The sequence below is a fragment of the Hermetia illucens genome, chromosome 4, assembly GCF_905115235.1.
Source record: "Hermetia illucens chromosome 4, iHerIll2.2.curated.20191125, whole genome shotgun sequence".
Taxonomy (NCBI): domain Eukaryota; kingdom Metazoa; phylum Arthropoda; class Insecta; order Diptera; family Stratiomyidae; genus Hermetia; species Hermetia illucens.
Window position 1 is genome coordinate 57,658,437 of NC_051852.1, and position 20,547 is coordinate 57,678,983.

General features: G+C 38.7%; 1 protein-coding gene across 3 annotated transcripts in view; it reads left to right on the forward strand.

Annotated features, from left to right (window-relative positions):
* Window positions 1-12,935, forward strand: part of LOC119655857 (serine-rich adhesin for platelets) — a 72,067-nt gene extending 59,132 nt beyond the window's left edge. For all 3 annotated transcript variants that reach the window (XM_038061976.1, XM_038061977.1, XM_038061978.1), the window contains exons 3-11: window positions 44-342; window positions 546-643; window positions 705-866; window positions 6,262-6,711; window positions 6,774-6,959; window positions 7,023-7,182; window positions 7,288-7,435; window positions 7,497-7,685; window positions 12,089-12,935. In XM_038061976.1, coding sequence (XP_037917904.1) covers window positions 44-342; window positions 546-643; window positions 705-866; window positions 6,262-6,711; window positions 6,774-6,959; window positions 7,023-7,182; window positions 7,288-7,435; window positions 7,497-7,685; window positions 12,089-12,339 — 1,943 coding nt within the window. In that variant the 3' untranslated portion in view covers window positions 12,340-12,935. The remainder of the gene's footprint in view (window positions 1-43; window positions 343-545; window positions 644-704; window positions 867-6,261; window positions 6,712-6,773; window positions 6,960-7,022; window positions 7,183-7,287; window positions 7,436-7,496; window positions 7,686-12,088) is intronic.
* Window positions 12,936-20,547: the final 7,612 nt, after the last annotated feature.

Below are 20,547 nucleotides of genomic sequence, written 5' to 3' on the forward strand. Positions count from 1 at the left end.
GGAATAACTTGATTATGGTTATAAAATTTTTTAATTTTTATAGAGTTGCCAAGTATGCTGAGTCCTGCGACGCCAGGTCGAAGAGGTGGTCGAGCAAGAGGGCGAGGAAGTCGAGGTGGTAGAGTGAAAACTATGCCTTTTACACCTAGTGATTTGGCGAATGGTAATACGGAAGGACTAGTAATGAGCGGTCGGGGTCGCGGGCGTGGTATGAGCATTTATCGATCTCGAGGTCGCGGACGTGGCCGAGGAAGCAGAGGCGGTCGAGGAGGTCGAGGTAGAGGTTTTGCACGAAGGCTTATGTCTCCTGAGAACAAAAGGGATGGAGGATTTTTCTCACCTGTAAGTTTATTTCACGTATTTATATTTTTTCTTATTGGGTGTGTATATATAAATGTCCTTCAAAACTCTTGCTAATTAGCTTAGACGCGCTAGGCAATACATTTTTCGAGCATTCCATCAGGGTGGAAATGTTTAATTCAAAATTGAAGACATGATTTGCTATTTATCTGTATCTAATGTTGAAATTATATTTGATTACATAGGATCGAAGAGATATCAAATATGAGCCTAGAACTTCGTCACTGCAAGTTTTCGAAGAGGATACACGCATGAGCGCTGAGTCGTTCACGCCAGGAAATCGGTAATTTGCTTATATTTGACGATTGTCAGTCATAGGATATTATAAGATTTTAAAATTACAGACATTCCCATGACGCTAGCCTAAATAATAACGACGAAAACACTCAAAGCTCAATGATGAGTAGCAGCAGCGCTTTGGACGGTAGCAGCAATACTACAATATTGAATCCAACCACGGGGGAAAAGAAGAAACGAGCGAAAATGGAAGTGTTCGCACCAGAAGGGTGAGTTGTTTTCTTTTAATATTTGGTTTAGTATTTATCCAACAATATATTTGCGCATGGCATCATTCGATATTTTTTCGAGATAATTTGCCTCTTACAAAGATATTTGAAATTAGTAAAAAGCTGAAAGGGATTTTCTGGATAATTCTTCGGTAAACTCTATTCTATTTCTTTGGAAAGAGATTTTGAAGCATCCACATATATATTATGTTGTAACAAGCAAAAAGTACTCGTTTGGTGGTATGGGGAATTCCGAGTTGGTATATTCAATTCTCACCAACTAGACAGCTTTTTTCATATTTTGAGATCCTAGAAGAATATATCTACAACAATTTACAAGTCGATTTCACGATTTTACAGAACAAAAATTTACAAGTCGATTTCACGATTTTACAGAACAACAATCTTAGAACTACTTCGACAATTCGAAATCCTCTATTTTATTTTATAATTGAATTAAAGGGTTATTGATATTCGAAATTCAACTAACATACTCTTTCACAGTTCTAAGTATTTTTGTTAGTTTTTACGTGATTACGTGATACAATGTCAATTTCGAATTTGACCTTTGCCGTTTGGTTAAATTCTACTAGTACTTGGCCTTCAAGCTGATATGGTTGATTCGAAATGATGTCCCAATTATGAGGAAAGAACGGTTTGTGGGGGACAACGGACAGGAACATTTTTCAAATTAAAGGTTTTAAAGGGAATAGATTCCGCCAAATCGACATGAGGTGCATGCAATAGGCGAAAGTGAACATGGTGAAAAATTTGCATTGACGACATTAGAGACGAATTCATAGCCTCGGAATCTAATCTCGCATGGATGTTTGTTTCATATTTGTATTGTTCTGATGCTGTAGGTTTATCACTTGCCCAGCATTACGTGTGATAATAAAACTGAAGCCCAATGGATGCTCAATGTTCTACCAAAGAGTTAACATACGGAGGCATACAGAGCATTGGTATTTTTCCTTTTGAAAGGAACATTTGATGCTATTCAAAAGCGTTAGATAGCTGGTTTGGTCAGAGATTCTTATCTTGTAAAGAAAAGTTTTTTATTCTTTATCTTGGTAATAATTTTCCTGGAAATTTAGAGAAGGTCTTGTTTGAAACTCAATTCCCACTCCTGTGTATAAGTTCCTTCATCTGATTGAGCATATTTGTCGTGTGGGCTCCATTCGCACAGCCACCCTTCTTGCCAGATGCACTTCATAATTGAAGGAACTGACTGGATGTGCTGGAGTCCACAGTAAATGTTATTATATCTCCATAAATTAATTTATCAGATTTTTAAGGTTTTGTTTGCAAAACAAACAGAATATAACAGAAGCATGTTATTCCCAAGTTTGATCAAATCATACTATTACTAGTAAAGTTACAGTAGCTCAAAATTGACTTTACCGTGTAAATTTACTGCAACTATATATATATATAACACTAACATGGGTAGTCTGACATGCTAAATGCATATACATAACGGGCTACGTACAAGTGGGATAGTTCTGCACTCAAATATACTCACAGAAGAAGCAAATAACACCTTTCATACCTGAAGCGCCGAGCTTCCGATGTCCCAACTTGTTATGACTTGCTACCGCTCCATAATAAAAATTCTTGCCACATTGTACGGACGTGCAGCCATAGGTAGAACTAGTATTAATCACAATTGTGCTAAAAATCGTTATTCGGGCTACTGTAAAGCTTTATAAATGGCAGCCTGCATCAAGATGCCCAAATTTATGGGATCCACTTGTATTGCAGAAAAAGCCGCTCCATCCCGACAAATCGTTATCGTCTACCTTTATCGGCTAGTTTTAGTGCATAATTAATTTTCACATGCTTTGGCTTTATCTTCTTTGGAAGGATTTGCTGTGGTGTGGGAAATCGGGTATGAAACTGATTATTGTCTCTTATCATTCAGATGGTTTTGGATTATAGGCTTTCTTTCATATGAGCAGATTTACAGTTTCCAGAGTATCTTTGAGCTCTTTTGACAACTCATTCACAACAAGCAGTATCCGGTCTAGGCCTGTTTTAGTCAGGAACTCCAGATATCTCGTCTTATGGAAGGGTTTGTCATGTTTTATTTTCCTATCATGGATATTGCGCTTGTAGATATTCCGGCATGAACCATCCTGACCCATATGTGACCCGCACACCCTAATCTATTGAGCCAAAATTTTATTCAGAACCAGACGCTCGTGTTATTAGTTGTGATTTTCGAACGTAGATAGAAGTTATCAACGGCAATCAAAGTTCTAGTCTCCTATCTTCTTGAAAAGTGTCATTTGATGCTGTGGTTGCGTTCGTTTTTGGAGCTGACATTGTCATCATGTACTTCGCTTTATCTATAAAGCTTCTTCGGTATGGTTGTGGGCGTATGGTACTCAGCAACGGGAAGCCTCTATAATTGCTGCACTGCGTGATATCCCATATTTAACCATTTGAGCTGTATTTTAATCGGCTCCTGGCGACATAATTTCTAAGCCGGACTATTTCTTCCATGCTTGGTGGTGGCAGCCTTTGTCTGTCGTCTTAAGTGCGCGGGACCTCCAACTCGCCGGTTATTGGTTATTGAGCAGCACATCAAGGGTACGTGTACTCTATCTATCGCTACAATGTCGAGGTGTACAAGGCCTCACTCTGCTGGTTTGAGGCTTCCTTTCCTCATGTTTGATTTTTTGGCTGCATGGACCCTTCGAGAATATGGTCCACTGAATGGGTACTATAATATATCGTGTAGTGGCTCTTCTCCAGAAGACAGGTTCCTGACCAGCGCATCTCTTGTAACGTGTGATTGCTTAGGCTGTGTATCCCAGGTTTACTTTTCTCAAACGGAAATATCCACAAACTGGTGTGATTTTACTGTCATTTAGTCATTTAGGGGTAGTGTTTTAAGCTGCGATAATGAATGGTCTATATTGACATGTTAGCGCAACCAGGTTTGCTGATTAACATTTTTTTCTTTTTTCTTTAATACATAAATTTGTTAAATAGGATTTCCATGGATCCAGGAACAGTGACGTTTGGGGATTGTGTTTACGCTTTCTAATATGACGTTCTTCTGAGTCCGTAGGATAATAATAATCGTTGACGCAACGCGTTTTAGAGCACTTCATTCAAGACCGTAACGGTACATTACACGGTATTCGACGTCAAATCTCCATACAAATCCCACTGCCATCAATGAGATTTGAACCGTGACCTTCCGTACGACTGCCCCGTAGGATAATAGATTTGAGTAAATTTAACTCCTGTTCTAAGAGCTATGACAACTTCCTCTAGTATCATCGTATCATTAATTTAGCAAATTGCTTTATGCCATTTATATATCAAATATAAAATCGGTAGTTCCGGTCACATATCAACATTGGATCAAATTTTCAAACCATGTCTAGTCCAAGTGGTTGGATTTTATATCACAGTTGCGCATAAATGTATTGTAGAATCCATCACTATAAACGGTACACTTGTGACAATTTATAATAGTAATAAATGGTGTAACGTTTATATATCCTCTTCATTGTTGCTATCTTTAACAATTTCAGATGTTTAGACCATTTTGGGGAAGACTGATTCCTAGCAATGTAGGATGAACTATTGCAAATAGTGCATTTGGCTTCAGGGGGGGAGGCCTCGTGCTGGGAGTCGTGCACAAACCCTCTGCCACCTTTCAGACAACTTCCCTTGCTATCATTACAGAAATTTGGAAGGTGATCGTAGACTAGGTCTCATTTATAGTTTCGACTTAGAGATGAAGTATTTAATCCTTTTATTATGATCAAAATTGATATACTCCGGTAAGTCCGTGCTTCTAAAAATTAGTTTTGATGTGGTGGGGCTTCGTTTTTGCGCTCTGAGTTCTTATGTTTTGCCTGCTTGCCTCAACAATTTGGGGAGATTGAAATTCCGTTCATATGTCAGCGCCTGAGAACAAATGAAGTTATGCAAAATAAAAGCCCTTGACATGTTATTATAGTAAGACAAGGCAAATATGCTGATATTATTAGAATTATTGAAGACTTTGCAGGGAGCGTGGGCTATGCTTGGTGTGAAGAATTCTCTGAAATATGGGTTCTTTCATTAGTTCAAACAGCTGCAAACTATCTACGCCCCTTCTGATTCTCTGTGAGGATCTAATCGGATGAGCTAGACTTTTAGGCTTTGTTTAACTTGGCATCCCCAATCCCATCAATATTAGATCTTCTATTCTGTTGGATATTTTGTTCATTTGATGCGGGATTTTTTACCAGTTTAAATAGAATCGTTGAAATTTATTTTACATATGCATCTCACGTTAAGGGGAACTCGAATTTTGATTCAAATTTGCTGTGATCGTTGTTCATAGCGGCTTTCACTCTTTATAGGAAGCACGTTTTTTTTACGGTAAGGCAAGAAACAGAGTGTCCACTAATAATTATTCTGAACACGCGGAATTGCTTTTAAAAATAAGCAGATTAGTTATACCCAATGCAGATCCGACAGGACTGAAGACTTGGGTCCGTTCTACTGTGTCTTCAAAACGATGAAACGTCTGCACAAGGAGAAACCCTAATATATATTCTTCTTCTTTAGTCTTTGGCGGGTTATGAAACGAGGTCAGCTCGCCGTAATCGGCTCCTTTGTTCGGTGAAAGGCCTGATGTGGATGGAGTAGTGCGTAACAAGCCATCGTTGTTTCTGTCGTAATTTGGCACGTATTAAAAATTGAAAAACAAATGGATTCGAGCAGCTCCAAAAAATTTCAACTTGAGATTTCCTTCTGAATTTGTTTAAATATTTTTCACAAGGTCTTTAAGTCTATTCCACTTGAATTGTCAACCGCGAATGTGAGGGTTGTAGTGGAACCACCATACATTTCAAAGAAGAAAACGGTTGACATTGTAGGTAGAAAGCTATTTTGACTACTCAAGTAAATGACTAATTGGGAGACAAATTCCAGAATTTGTCGAATTGTAGGGAAGCGAAGAATGTTTATGGATTACGAAGCGAAAATATTATAAGGGCAAATTATGAAAAACACCACTAGAAGTTGCGTCAAACTAACTTCATCATGAAATTCCATTATTCCTCTGAAACATTTACTTCCAGTATACGCCGAGTTACTAACGTCGGGAAAATCTACTCTCATATATACAATAATTGGATTTTTCGAGAAATTTGGATCCTACCTGTACAGGTCTGCGTTCTCTACCGTGTTCTGAAGAGTAAAGTTCGAAAGCTATTTTGACTACTCAAGAATCAGAGAGTTATTTACCGGGCATATTACTTTTGTTGATTAACTTTCATTGAAAGCTGAAAAGAAAATAAAAATATATATTGATTTATTAAAATGAAACCATTTGCATTGACATATATTGAAAAAAAAAAACATTTATTCTTTCAATTTACAGTAAAACGGAATATACAGTGGATATGATCTGTGAATACGATTGGCCACCACCGAAAGGCTGTTGCCCGGCACGCAATCGTGACACATTCATGATTCAAGAACAAATAGCACAGTATTTAGGTATAAAGAGTTTTAAGAGAAAATATCCTGATCTTCCGCGTCGTCAAGTTGATATGGAAGAACGTAATTACCTTCAAGAGAAAGGTTTAGTCACGGAGAAAATGTGTGACTTAGGTATTACTGCCGTATGGGCATCAGATGTCCTAGATATAATGTATAGTGATTTTTATGATAAATACGAGGAGTACAAAGCATATTTACGTGAGAAGCAATTACGTGATATCGAAGCTAAGCAGAGGGCTCAAGCGGCGGATGCTGTTGACAAGAGCCTTCAAGCGCGTGAACGTGCATTAGAGTCAGCATCAAAGTGGAATAGTAGTTTTAACAAAGTGTAAGTGTCATCTATATTATTAGCGTGATTTTGTGAAGTTAACGCGAGTTTTGGATTTTCAGGCGACGAGAGGAGAGGCGATTATGTTTAGATTTACAAAACTTAGTAATAAATCTTCCAGCTGCAGTAGGTAAAAAACTAAGCCGTCCAAATGAAACACAACACCGGCAGCCTTCATGCTATCCTATAGCCCTTGTTCCCGGTCAATTTGCTGAAAACTATCGTGTATATAGTCCAGAAGAATTAAGGTTTGTATAGGTTTAGTATGAGTGTTTGTAACGCGAAATTTAACTGAGTTTTCTCACATGTAGGCGTTATCCTATTAACACAATACTTGATCCATTCGACGATCGATTAAGGCAGTATCTTAAGCGTGAAGACAGTGATGTTGATTCAGAAGAAAGTGAAGTGGAGGAAGACTCAGGAAGCTCGAGTAGCAGCGATTCTGGGTCAGAGAGTTCTAGTGATTCTGTAAGTAATTTAGAATTTGCTTAAAATTTTGCGAATATTCAAAGAATTACTTCGAAACATATGCAAGAATGGTTTCATAATTTTTTCCTTTACAATTTCTTTCAGGACTCATCGTCAAGCTCATCAGAAGATGAAGAAGATAAACCGCCGGATGATAGTAAACACAAATGTTTCGTATGTCACCAATTACAAAACAAAAATCAGAAAGGTTTTCCAGAACTTTTCATTCGATGTGTGACTTGCGGAAAGCAGAGTGAGTTATTCTTAATTAATTTAATGGGAAAACTGCTAAATTGAAAAAATTTGTGTTTCAGCGCATCCAAGCTGCATAGGGATGTCATCGCGAATGGTGATGCGTGTTCGAAATTACAATTGGCAGTGCGCAGACTGTAAATGTTGTATAAAGTGCAAGCGAAAACAAGATGAAAGCAAAATGTTGTACTGCGAACAGTGTGATCGAGGCTTTCATATATATTGTATTCAAATTAAGAATATTCCTGATGGTGAGTATCTGAATTACTACAAAGTATATAATATGGTAGAATGAGCGAACATGATTTAGAGAGTTCAAAATTTTGTTGGGGGCAAAACCATCATCACAGCAACAAGTTTGCTTGCTGAAATTATTACGAAGTCGCTTTATCATCGATCACACGATTTGTGTTGCTTTATCTACTAGGGTGCTCCTTTTCGTACTTCTTTCGGGAAATTTTGTGCCTTCGTATTCCAGTAGATTATTCGCTGTAAGTGGCCTTGCCAGTCGAGAGAATGGAGAACATACAATAATACAATAATCTACTGTATGACATACTAGCACCGTACGTGTCCGATTACCTCATGCGAATAGCAAGTACGAGTGTTTATTAGTTTAGTACTCCTGAAGTCTTTCAGAGTGTGTACCTGTGGTTTCTAATAGTTGATCGATGTAAATAAATGATTAATTGGGAGACAAATTCGAAAATTTGTAGAATTGTAGGGAGACGAATGTTAATGGAGTACGAGGTGAAATGATTGTAAGGGCAAATTATGGAAAAGCTCCACCACTAGAAGTTGCGCTATACCAACTTCATCATGAAATGCTATTATTCCTCTGAAACATTTGCTTCCAGTATACGCCGAGTTACTAACGCCGGGAAAATCTACTCTCATATATACAATAATTGGATTTTTCAAGAAATTTGGGTCCTACTTGTACAGTTCTGCGCTCTATCGCGTTCTGAAGAGTAAAGTTCGAAATGTGCAGGTGTATCAAAATCGTTCCGTGTGTCACCACTCCTCTTTACGCTGTCGCGTTTTATACACAACTTCCAGCATCCTGTTCTACGCAGATGATGTTTTTTCTATAGTGAAAAGATGGCTTCACACACGGTCTATGACTGAATAAAACAAGAGTTTTTGACCTCCGATCGCAATGAAATAGGAACTAACAGCAGCAGTGGAGAATTTAGCGATTTAAGTATCTCAGTTAGTTGCTTGCTCTCAGCCATTATGCGATGTGAATTAAATGGTGTTCTTTGTAATTGAGGCATCAAATAATGTCTCAAGTTCAACATCTACCGCAATGTCATTCTAAGAGCTGGTCGACTATAATCCTTCAAAATATTACCGTTATAGCGCAACAGTTGGGAGATTAGTGCTATGATGAATACTAGTTTTATCTGTTAATTGAAAAGATAAGTAATTTTCATTGCATTCCTCCAATCCTCAAAACACTTTTCATAGACCGATTTAGGAATCATATCCAGCTCCTTCTGCATATTCTCCTTTAATGCCTCAACTTTCTCAATGCGCTTTCTCCGAAGTGATAGCTTGAGTTGGAGGAACAATATAGTGTACAGTATGCTTCTTGTTTTTACTCGAATAATTGCTTATAAGATGAATGTGAGCCGGTGCATTGACGATATCATCTCAATCAATTCGATTGGGGAGTTCCGGATAGTTTCAGATCAGAAAATAAATATGGAAGTGGATTTGAAATATGGTAATGGAAAATTTAAAGATAGGTTTAATGATCATAACAAACATCATGTATAAAAATGTTTCGAGGATAGAATAAAGCACTGGGATGGATGCATTGTACCCAATGGGAGTTAATTTGAAGGGGACAATATCGATTTTGAGGAATAACCTTATATTCTAAGTTTCTCTTTACAAACACCACAAACAATTCCAATAGTACAAATTAATCTCACAAATTCCTCGCGACTAAAACGTTGGCGAGCTGGCAAAATATGAAAAATTGCCGTTACTCGATCAGCCTACTACAACGATTTTTGCCATAAATCTGGCGTGAAGGCTGCGAGAGAGATTTGCATTGACTTGTCACAGGCTGATAGCAGCATACCCAGGATATCGACCACTTGTTGTGTATGATAATGCTTTGATTCACGGGCTGCAACATGGGATGGCTAGAATACTTTGAGTCGATGTCAGAAAAATTTGCTCATTCACCATTTTCGCAAGCTCAGCCGAAATTCGGGATAATTTCACCTATCAACGCTACAGAAGTGAAAAAAGGTAATTAAAACAATAAACCGAGGAAGGCAACAGGAAATGACGATATTTTAGTTGGGCTCTGGAAGGCGAAAAGTTGGAATCTAAAGCTGTGACTCAATGATTTTTCCAATTGAAATATCGGTTGGTTAGTGTAGAATGAATGCCGCCTTTCGGTTATTATCAGTTCAGTAGGAAAACAAGCTATGGATGTCAGAAATGAGGACATTCGCGGAAACAGCAATTTCTTGATACGCTAGATAGTGGTTTAAGAACCTCTCGGCTTCATCCAAACCAATCCGATCTCGACGAGCCAAACCTGTTACCGAACAGCACAAGCGCTAAAGGAGAAGTAGAAACCCATCCTTTCCTGAGAAGCAGTATTAAATCGGATCTATTGAGATAATGATGATTTGTTGAGCGTTGAGGTCGTCCTTGCCCGCGGTAACTTGAAATCGGTTTGGTCCCACACTCGCCATTCCCCTAACTCCACCCAAACCTTCCCTTCTTCCATTAACTTTGCTGATTCCATTGCCAACTCTCCACAAAAATCCTGTGATATTCTCTGTTCTTACTTCTCTTTCGTGTTTACCCCGTCAACCACGGTGTCCTGTATGCCTCTTTTTCTATGCAGACTGCTCCGAATCTCTCATCATTCCTTTCCTGACCCTTTCTTTTGTTGAGTTTCTCATTGGTAATCTCGACAATAATGTCGGACCTGCTCCCGATAGGCTTCCTAATCTCCTCCTTGTTAACTGTAAACACATTTCCCTCCCTCTGTGTATTAACTTCAATTTAGAAGAAAAATGCTACTATCCGCATCTCTGGAAAGAGGTCCTTATTGGAGATGGAGATTTTTCACTAGCAGTAGACTATCGTCTCGCTCCAAAATCTTCGAGAGATACGTCTATGACTACCTCGCACTTCGGCCATCTCATTGTTAAAGAACAACTTCAATCTACTGTTGTCTTTGCCAAATTCAACATATACCGATTTCGTCAAAGCCTTTTATACCGTTGACCGCAATGTTCTCCTCTCCAAACTGTCTCTAACCTCCTCTGTCAATCAACTGGTGACTTTCCTTCTACCTCTCATACCGTTTCTGCAGAGTTTGTTTTCGTGGACACTCATCTCGTTCCTTCTCTCCTTCCACTGGTGTTCTCAAAAGTTTCATACTTGGGCCCCCTACTATTCCTCTTTTTTATCAATGACCCCCCTCTCCATCCTCACCTGTTGGGGTTTGCTGTACTCTGACGATCTTAAATTATTTGCCTCTGCTCCGTCTCCGCTGGAGTGTGCTCTCTTGCAGCTCAACTTTGATACTTTGGTCCGATGGTGTTCGGTTAAAAAGCTAACACTGAATGTCAACACATGCCACTGGATGTGCTATTTAATTAAATCTTCCCCAATATCCTTTCCCTACTCTCTTGGCGGACAACACCTTTCACTGCTGATCTCCTTTTAAGACTTGGGCATAAACTTCGATAACAATGGAGCTTCCAAAATGTCTGGTTTTACCCTACGTTCCCTTTCCGACTTTATCTCAATTCAAAGTTTTGAACTCCCTTGTCAGAAACGTCCTTGGAATATCGTTGTGTAGTCGGTCCCCTTTCGCAACCGTTACTGTCGCGTTCTTGAAGCTGTAAGACGTAAATTCACCCATATTCTCTTTTCCAAAAAGAACTTTCTCCGTGTGACTATCGGTCACGACTCCACAGCCTCAATATCTCTTTCCTGCAGTAACGCCGTATCCTCCATCCTTTTTAAACTCTGTAATTGGGTGATGGACTGGTCTGTCAACTTCGAAATTTTTTTCCGCATCACCTCTTGTAGTGCATATAATATGGACATTTTTGAAGTACCCTTCACGAAGCTCGATATCTATTTTCATTCCCCGATCCTGAGAATATGCCGGTCCTACAACGCCTATCAATGAAATCAAATCGAAAATTTATCGCAGTGTAGTGCGCCCTCTATGGTTCTGAATGTTGGTCAATTATAAAAGGCAATGATCGTCGTCTTGCGGTAATGGAGGCCAAGACGTTGCGTTAGCTAGTGGCGTAATACGCGCTAACGAGAATTCACTTGAAGATTAGTCAGAATATCATAGTGGATGGTAAGCGCCCAAAAGGCCGGCCAAAACAGCGATGGCCTGATACACTGGATGGGGTTATAAAAGTCTTGCGACTGCATCCAGATCAGGCCTTTAATAGAACAAAATGGCACAGCCGATCACAACGAATCAAACCCGCTTGTGAACGGATTACGGGATTACTGTACATAAAAGTACAGCAATACTCGTTCTGGATCGAGTATATACTGCATTCATGTTGGGTTCTTCTAATTGCTTCCTTATTAGATTATTTCGAGTAGTAATAAATACAAAAAATAATGGGGCGGTTTTTTTTTTCAGGACGATGGAGCTGTGAACGCTGTGCTATATGTATGCGATGTGGTTCAACGAAACCAGAAGGAAATCTCCCACCACCACCCCCACAACCGAACCAAAAATCCAGTCGTAAACGCGTGAAATGGGTTAATGACTATCGAATTGACCCCGTGACGAAATTACGGGAGCATTGTTCCATTCTTTGTGTGCCGTGTGGTCGACTAAGGACGAAATCGAAAACGTCAACAGCAACAACGATAACGACTATGCAATAACACCAGAGTTTATAAACAAAAACCAAACAGCTACGTGGTTAGAGAGAACGGACTAATTTTTATTAAATAAAAATAATCGGAAAATAAAATGCAAAAAAAGTCTAAATTAAGTCTATTTTTTATTTTATTATTAACAGTGTAAAAAAGAAAAATGTATAACGTGTAAAAAGAAATCAACAAATTTACGATAAGGACTAACTCTAGTTTTCTATTTTATGAATGCATCCATTATATGACATAAGGAAAGTGTTTGTAGTACCTACGACTTATGTATTTCCTTCAATTATGCTGAACAGTTCACGATTAGTTATAGACATGTCCATTTGTGTTTCGTTTTTTGTATGCTTGCTTAAGAGATTGTTACAATGTAAGGAGAACAAAAGTTATTTTATATGAAAACTATATTTTCATTTCAAACTGTTACCTCTAAGTCTCACTACACAAATTCTTTTCTTTTAGTGTTACTTTTAAGCCAGGTTTAGTTGAACGTTGTCGTTATTTTTACTTTAATAATTAAATTTATGATAAAATCCTTTTTTCGAATCTAGAATAATCCTTACTACTTTTTCAATAAATAAAAAAAATGAAAACTTTAAGGCAGAGTATAAATTTTAGTTTAAGAGTCGATTCTCTGTAATTTTTAATGAGAGCTATTTTAACACCTCAACTGACACAGCCGAGCAGATTTAGATAGTTTTGGATTAAAGCAAACACAAAACTTAACACATATACATTTACCTCCCTCATAGAACTCCGCACCGTAACATTGATCTAAAGAAACTTGTGAAATTCTACATGATTGTATATTTTTGTAATTAAGTGATAATTCGTACTAATGAAGGAAGGTATGAGGATATCTTTTATTTCCTAGCTAAGCGAGTTGTGAATGGAAGGAGTGAAAAGTAAAAGTTTAAATAAAACGAAAATAAAAATCATTTATTTATAATACTTATCTCGCTAGTAGATTATTTTTTGAATGTGGAGCGAATGTGTGCGCGGGTGCCTGCCGTTAGAAGAAACACTGCGTGCGTGACTTTAAAGTAGATGAAGCATATGCAGATATATACATATATGAAAAATGATAAGATGAAAGCCTTTATAAATGTTTTACTTTTACATTTGAAACTCTATATATTGTGTATTATTAACTTTATTTGAATGGCCATGATTCACGAAATTCGGAAAAGAAATTGGTTTCAGTTTTGGTTTGAATTTAGATTTAGTTCAATGTAATTAATTGGTCTCTTACTGAACTATAAATCAATCCTCCATTAGAATATTTGTATAGTTGAAAAAATCACTTTTGCATCTTGGTAAAGAAGGTGAAAATATGAGCTAGTGGTTATTTTTAATAATTAAAGAAAAATTAAAAAAAAAATTAACGACAAGTATGAAAAAAATAAAATTACATTTTTACATATTGTAAAACTTTGTTCTTATTTTGATCGTGCCAGAAATAGATGTTTTTGCTCCGTGAAACGAATTGTATTTAAACTACAGCCACTGGGTGATTAACCTCAGAATAAAGATCACATCGACACTAGGTTAGCGTTATCTTCTTATCATTAATATCGAAAAAGTAACGAGAACTCTGAATCGAAAGGAAAAATTGAACCCTTTTCTGTCGGATTCCGGAATGTACAATCGCTGTAGAGTGAACATCGTAGCAATTTAAACGGCGAGTTTATGGTGGCATATTAATTTGTATGCTAGTCCTGTGGTCCAGGTTGATCAGGATACGAAAAAATTTTAGAGTATTGTTTTCGTTTCTTGCTGTACCGTGAAAAACTCATTGAGATTATTAGGTTACATGCTTTCTCTGTGATAACCTTTAGACGATTTTTTTCTCCAATTGTCGCTATCCCTTTAATAGCCACATACAGCGCTTTAAGGTTCGGTCTCATTTTCGTTTGGGATATATAAATACTTTGACGCCACAAGCATAATACAAGTACAGCTTAAAATTTAGAATCGCTCCCAGATATTAGATGGTCGATGGTGATGATATGGACCAACCGTTGATAATTTCTCCTTTCTAGGGTCGAAAATCACAATCCACAACAGCTATGATGATGAGATCGCACGGTTGTTGTCAGCCAACAGAGCCTATTTCAGCTTACAAAAACTGTTCCGTTCGATACGTCTCACCATAGGGTCAAAGCACTTACTGTACAAGACAATGATCTTGCCAGTTCTCATGTATTCTTCGGGGACTTGGGTTCTTAGCAAGAAGAATTGCGAACTCTTGGCTGTGTAGCCGTGACGTAGCGTCAGGTTGGGGATAAAATCCGGCTCAATATGTTGCGGTGGGCGGGTCAGTTAATCCGTATGGGTGAGGGTGATCCAGCCCGGAAAGAGTATAAGGGCAATCTCTATGTCGTCTATGTCTCGTCTGAAGACGAGGCAGACCCTGCCTAAGATGGAGCGATGGCGTAGGTCAGGACGCCAGACAGCTTTTAGGGATATCGAATTGGTGGACCTCGGCGCAAAACCGGGATGTCTGGAGTTCCTTATTAAGGCAGGCCTAGACCGGATACCGGTTGTTGCGCCGTTGATGATGATGATATGGACCCAAGTAATAATGCAAGCGGAATTTCTACTAGCGTTTTTTTTAATGACGAATGTTTGCGTTTTTGTTCGGCGAGTATCAATCCAGCCCTTTGCAGCTTTAATTGTGAAATCGTGAGTCAAGCCGGGTTTGTCAAGAACTACGGAACTAGTGACGCAATACACGCTACGGTTACTCAGGCAAAAAATATTGAGAGAAGCATCGTCCTCTTTACATCGCATTTCTCGATTTGTGCGAGAAGAAGTCGTGCACTTTGTTCCATCGCTCTACCATGTTTCGGAAAGTAAAGTTCGAAGTGTGGCGGGTGCATCGAAATCGCTTCGTGTCTCTGTCGATGTTCGTCAAGGAAGCGCCTTCCCACCACTCCTCTTTGTTTTTAATATCTTTCCTAGCGTCTAATAGCAAAAACGAGCCCGAGCAACTTGTCCAAAAATGGAATGGAATGGATCGCCTTATGCGACACGGTCTAAGATTGAACCTAATAAAACAGAATTTTTGTCGACCGATCCAGACACTATCGCTCTCGGTAGCAGTGACCTGCCTAGAATTGAGCGATTTAAATATCTCGGGTCAATGCTATTAGCCAATGGAGAACTACTTTATGAAATTGTTTTATACATTAGGGCAACCTGGATGAAATGGTGTTCCACAATTGGTGTCCTTTGTGATCGACGTGTCAACGAACGTCTTAAGGGGGTCATCCCGTGTGAAGGCCGTTTTTTGGCTTCTTTTAGAAATTTTTTGTGGAGAACTGGAGAAAGATACAAATACAAATTTTTCACCATAGATTTACTAATATCTTGAACGTGGATAGCAATTTTTCCAGCCCGATCGCAAAATTCATTATTAAAATACAGAGCAATTTATACACCCATTTCCAAAAACAGGTGTTTTTCTGCTGACACGGTAGATGGCGCTGTGATCATCTTAAAGAAAAAAAGTAAACGGCATTTTATTGCAGAGACTTAATTATAGTCAGCAAACTAGGATTATTAAAAAATATTAAAAGCTAAATTTTTGGTGCCTTGTTAAACTTTTTTTTTGTGAATTTTGGTGTTTTTTCACGGCTTTTTCAATGAATAAAAAAAAACTACTGAATGAATCGCAATCATCATAGTTTGCGGACTGTAGAAATATGTTCTGAATAAGTCGTGAAAATTTCAAAGAATTTCGTTGACTAGATTTTGGGCTATGGTGGCAGCTGATTTTCAATATGCAGTTTTGAAAAAAACGCATTTAAAAAGTAGAATGCGATTTTTAGCCATACAACCTTAATTGACCATTTATCTGCTATACCTAGTCCATAAACCGTAGGTTTCTTCAAAAAACACATGTACAACCTTCGCTTCAATTCTTGTCTTTTTAACAAAGTCATTCGGACCGATAAATACAAGCTTTGTAACACGGTCGACATAAATCTGGCATGTGACTTATCACGTGTTTAATACTATAATTTTCGAACGACTCCAAATATAAAAAAATCACTTTACCCTACACAATATCTAGATACAATTGATGCCAAAAAAAAATTGATTCCGCGGATCCGACACACGGGATGACCCCCTTAATTTGCCGGAGTGTCGTCCGCCCTGTTGCTCTCTATGGTTACCAGTGTTGACCGATTATAAAAGACGATGTTGGCCGTCTTGTGTTAATGGAGGTGAAGATGTTACCTTAGCTGTCATCGTTAAATTCGTTCAGTTGTTTTCTTGGTTCTATTCATTAACAGTGTTGTTTGTTCATACGGCAATGATTTATGCACATAGAGGGGCACAGGGTACTTTTAGCGTGTACTCCGCAGCATTTAACGTGGCATGTAGCAGCAGTCTTACATACATGTCATCATCATCAACAGCGCAACAACCGGAATCCGGTCTAGGCCTATCTTAATAAGGAACTCCAATCATCTCGGTTTTGCGCCGAGGTCCACCAATTCGATATCCCTAAAAGCTGTCTGGCGTCTTGACCTACGCCAGCGTTCCATCTCAGTAGTATCTGCCTCGTCTTCCTTTTCTACCATAGATATTGCCCTTATAGACTTTCCAGGCTGGATCATCCTTATCCATACGGATACACCGCAACATATTGAGCCGGATTTTATCTCCAACTTGACGTTATATAGGCTACGGAATCATCCATCCTCTTGTAGGGGGGCAACAATTCTTTGGAGGATTCTTCTTTCGAACGTGGCCAAGAGTTCGCAATCTTTTTTATTAAGAACCCAAGTCTCCGAGGAATACATGAGAACTGGCAAGATCATTGTCTTGTATAGTAAGAGTTTTGACCCTATGGTGAGACGTTTCGAGCGGAACAGTTTTTGTAAGCTGAAATAGGCTTTGTTGGCTGATAACAACCGTGCGCGGATTTCATTATCGTAGCTGTTATCGGTTGTGATTTTCGACCCTAGATAGGAGAAATTATCAACGGTTCTAAAGTTGTAGTCTCCTATCTTTGTTCTCCCCGTTTGACTAGTGCGATTTGATGTTGTTGGTTGGTTGGTTTTTGGTACTGACGTTGCCACCATATATTTTATCTTACCTTCATTGATGTGTAGCCTAAAATTTCGCGCCATTTGTCACCTGCTCGATTTGGATGAGGGCAGTTTGTACGTCTCGGGTCGTTCTTCCCATGATGTTGACATCGTCAGCATAGGCCAGCAATTACTTGCTATTAATTGAATAATACGCAATCCGTTATCATTTGTATTTTGATGTAAGCTATGGCAGCCAACGTATCGCGTGAATACAGATTCCGTCCTTGCTTGACTGCATGATTTTGATATCATATTTGGGACGTAGAAGGTATCCTTCTCCGACTCTTCAGTCTCCTCTGTAGGGGCATGAACGTTAATGAGGCTTATATTTCTAAATTTGCCTTGCAAACGCAGAGTACATAGCCGTTCGCTTATGTTTTCAAAGCCGATAACAGCAGGTTTCATTTTTTGGCTGACTAGGAAACCTACTCTGAGCACATGGTTTACTGGATGGCCACTATAATATATGTTGTAGCGACTCCTTTCCAGGAAACTGGTCCCTGCCCTACGCATCTCCTGCAACGCTGTTACATCAGCCCTATAGTGGGATCGCACGTTCCATGAGAAAATGCGCAAATCGTTATTTCGTTGTTGTTGCCGGGTTCGTCGTTGTGTTACCCGTCCAGTCCGAGGTTCCTGTTGTGGCTTCGTAACAAGTTGTGTTCCGTATAGGATTGTCAGCCCTACCCAACCCCCAACCTGGAGAACCAGTTGGTACAATTTGTCTCGTTTTTAGGCGCGGGGGATTCGTCTTCATCCTTCTCCGTTTGCAACTTTTCGTTAAGAAAGAGCTCCCAGCGGTCACCACGTGGAGGTGGAGATAGGGTTTGGTAGTAGAGCTGTTGGTGTTGGTTCAGCAGATGTTTTTCAGGTTTTATGCTACATTGTGGGTACCAATCCACATTTCGCCTTGGGACCTATACTACTCTTTGACCACCAAAATTGCATCGCGATTTGTGAGTGCTACCATTTGATTTTTGACCCTAGATAGGAGAAATTATTAACGGTCTCAAAGTTGTATTCTCCTATCCTAATTCTTCTTCGTGTTTGACCAGTGCGGTTTGATGTTGTTGGTTGGTTGGTTTTTGATGCTGACGTTGCCATCATATACTTTGTCTTGCCTTCATTGATGTGCAGCTCCAGATCTCGCCCCATTCGTCACCTGCTCGATCTGAGTGAAGGCAGTTTGTACGTCTCGGTTCGTTCTTCCCATTATGTCGATATCATCAACATAGGCCAGTAATTGGGTGGACTTAAAGAGGATCGTACCTCTTGCATTTACCTCAGCATCACGGATCACTATCTCGAGGGCCTTGTCGTAGACTGCAACAGTATGATCGGAGAAAATCGACGAGGAAATAAGAGGAGCAGTGACCGAGAATGGGAGTGCCCAATATTCATAAGGAATGAATGATTAGAATTAAAAAATATTAACGTTTTATGCAGTAAAATTTTAAGAAAAGCAAACTTTGAACGCCTTTACAACTCATACGCCTTTTTCTTTGAAATCTGCTCGATCAATTTTTATAAACCCAAAAATGGAAGTCATTAGTAAAGAAAACTAGGCAATAAAGCTCCAGAAGTTCAAATAATGCCCCTCACTCTCTTCTGTATGTGGGGTATTGCTTCAAAGAAAGGTTATTTTTCGACTTTTTTCAGAATTTTTTTAGGGGATTATTGTCTACTTTTGAGTCTCATGAATAGAAACTTTTTGAGTTTTTAAGGGTATTCAGGCAGCCAGTAAAGTGTCGCACCATTTAAAACGTTGAAATTAATGTCCATGTTTTTTTTTACAGTTGGTATATAAGATGAAAAAAGAACTAGGTTTTTTCCTTATCCCGTAAATATTTTTATTTTTTCCCGCATACAATCGTTTCGGAGACCACGGGCCTCCTTCCTCAGTGCTAGTACCTAAAGATTAGGTGGAAAAAATAAAAATATTTACAGGATAAGGAAAAAACCGAGTTCTTTTTTCACCTTATTTAAAACGTACTTTTTAGTAAATACCCTCTATACTGGTCCAGAGAAAATAGAAGTGCAAAGTGCCAAATCTTGTTTATACTTTATGATATCCATAAAAACATGCAAATGAAATTTCGATCATAAGTATAATAGACTGCAAAAAAAATATTAAAAAATGTATTTTATCAAATTCTATACTCTGTCTATTTCGTTTCCCACATCTATAACGATTTTTTAGTTTTGTTACCTGTAGTAACTTGGTGGCCTATATCAAACAAATTCGTTATTGATGCTGTCGAAAGCAGTCTGGAAATTTTCTTATGTATCTAAGGGGGTCATCCCGTGTGAAGGTCGTTTTTTGGCTTTTTTTAGAAATTTTTTGTGAAGAACTGGATAAAGTGGCAAATACAAATTTTCCATAGATTTATTAATATCTCGAGCGTGCATAGTAATTTTTCCACCTCGATCGCATAGTTGGTTATTGAAATACGGGGCAATTTATACACCCATTTCCAAGAAAAGGTGTTTTCTGCTACCACGCTAGAGGGCGCTGTGATCATCTTAAAGAAAAAAGTACACCGCAATATATTGAGCCGGATTTTATCCCCAATCTGACGTTATGTATGCTACGGAATCGTTCATCTGCATGTAGGGGGGCAAAAATTCTTTGGAGGATTCTTGTTTTGGACGCGGCCAAGAGTTTGCAATCTTTCTTACTAAGAACCCAAGCCTTCGAGGAATATATGACGACTGGCAAGATCATGGGCATGTACAGCAGATTGTCTTGCACAGTAAGGTGAGACGTTTCGAGCGGAACAGTCTTTGTAAGCTGAAATAGGCTCTGTTGACTGCCAAAAACCGGGCGCGGATTTTATCGTCGTAGCTATTATCGGTTGTGATTTTCGACCCTAGATAGGAGAAATTGTCAACGGTCTCAAAGTTGTAGACTCCTATCTTTATTCTTCCCGTCTGACTAGTGTGATTTGATGTTGTTAGTTGTTTGGTTTTTGGTACTGACGTTGCCACCATATATTTTGTCTTGCCTTCATTGATGTGCAGCCTAAAATCTCGCGCCATTTGCTTTAGGGCATTTTGAACCAATAAAAAAGGTGAAGAAAAAAAAAATCCCAAACAGATTTAACTC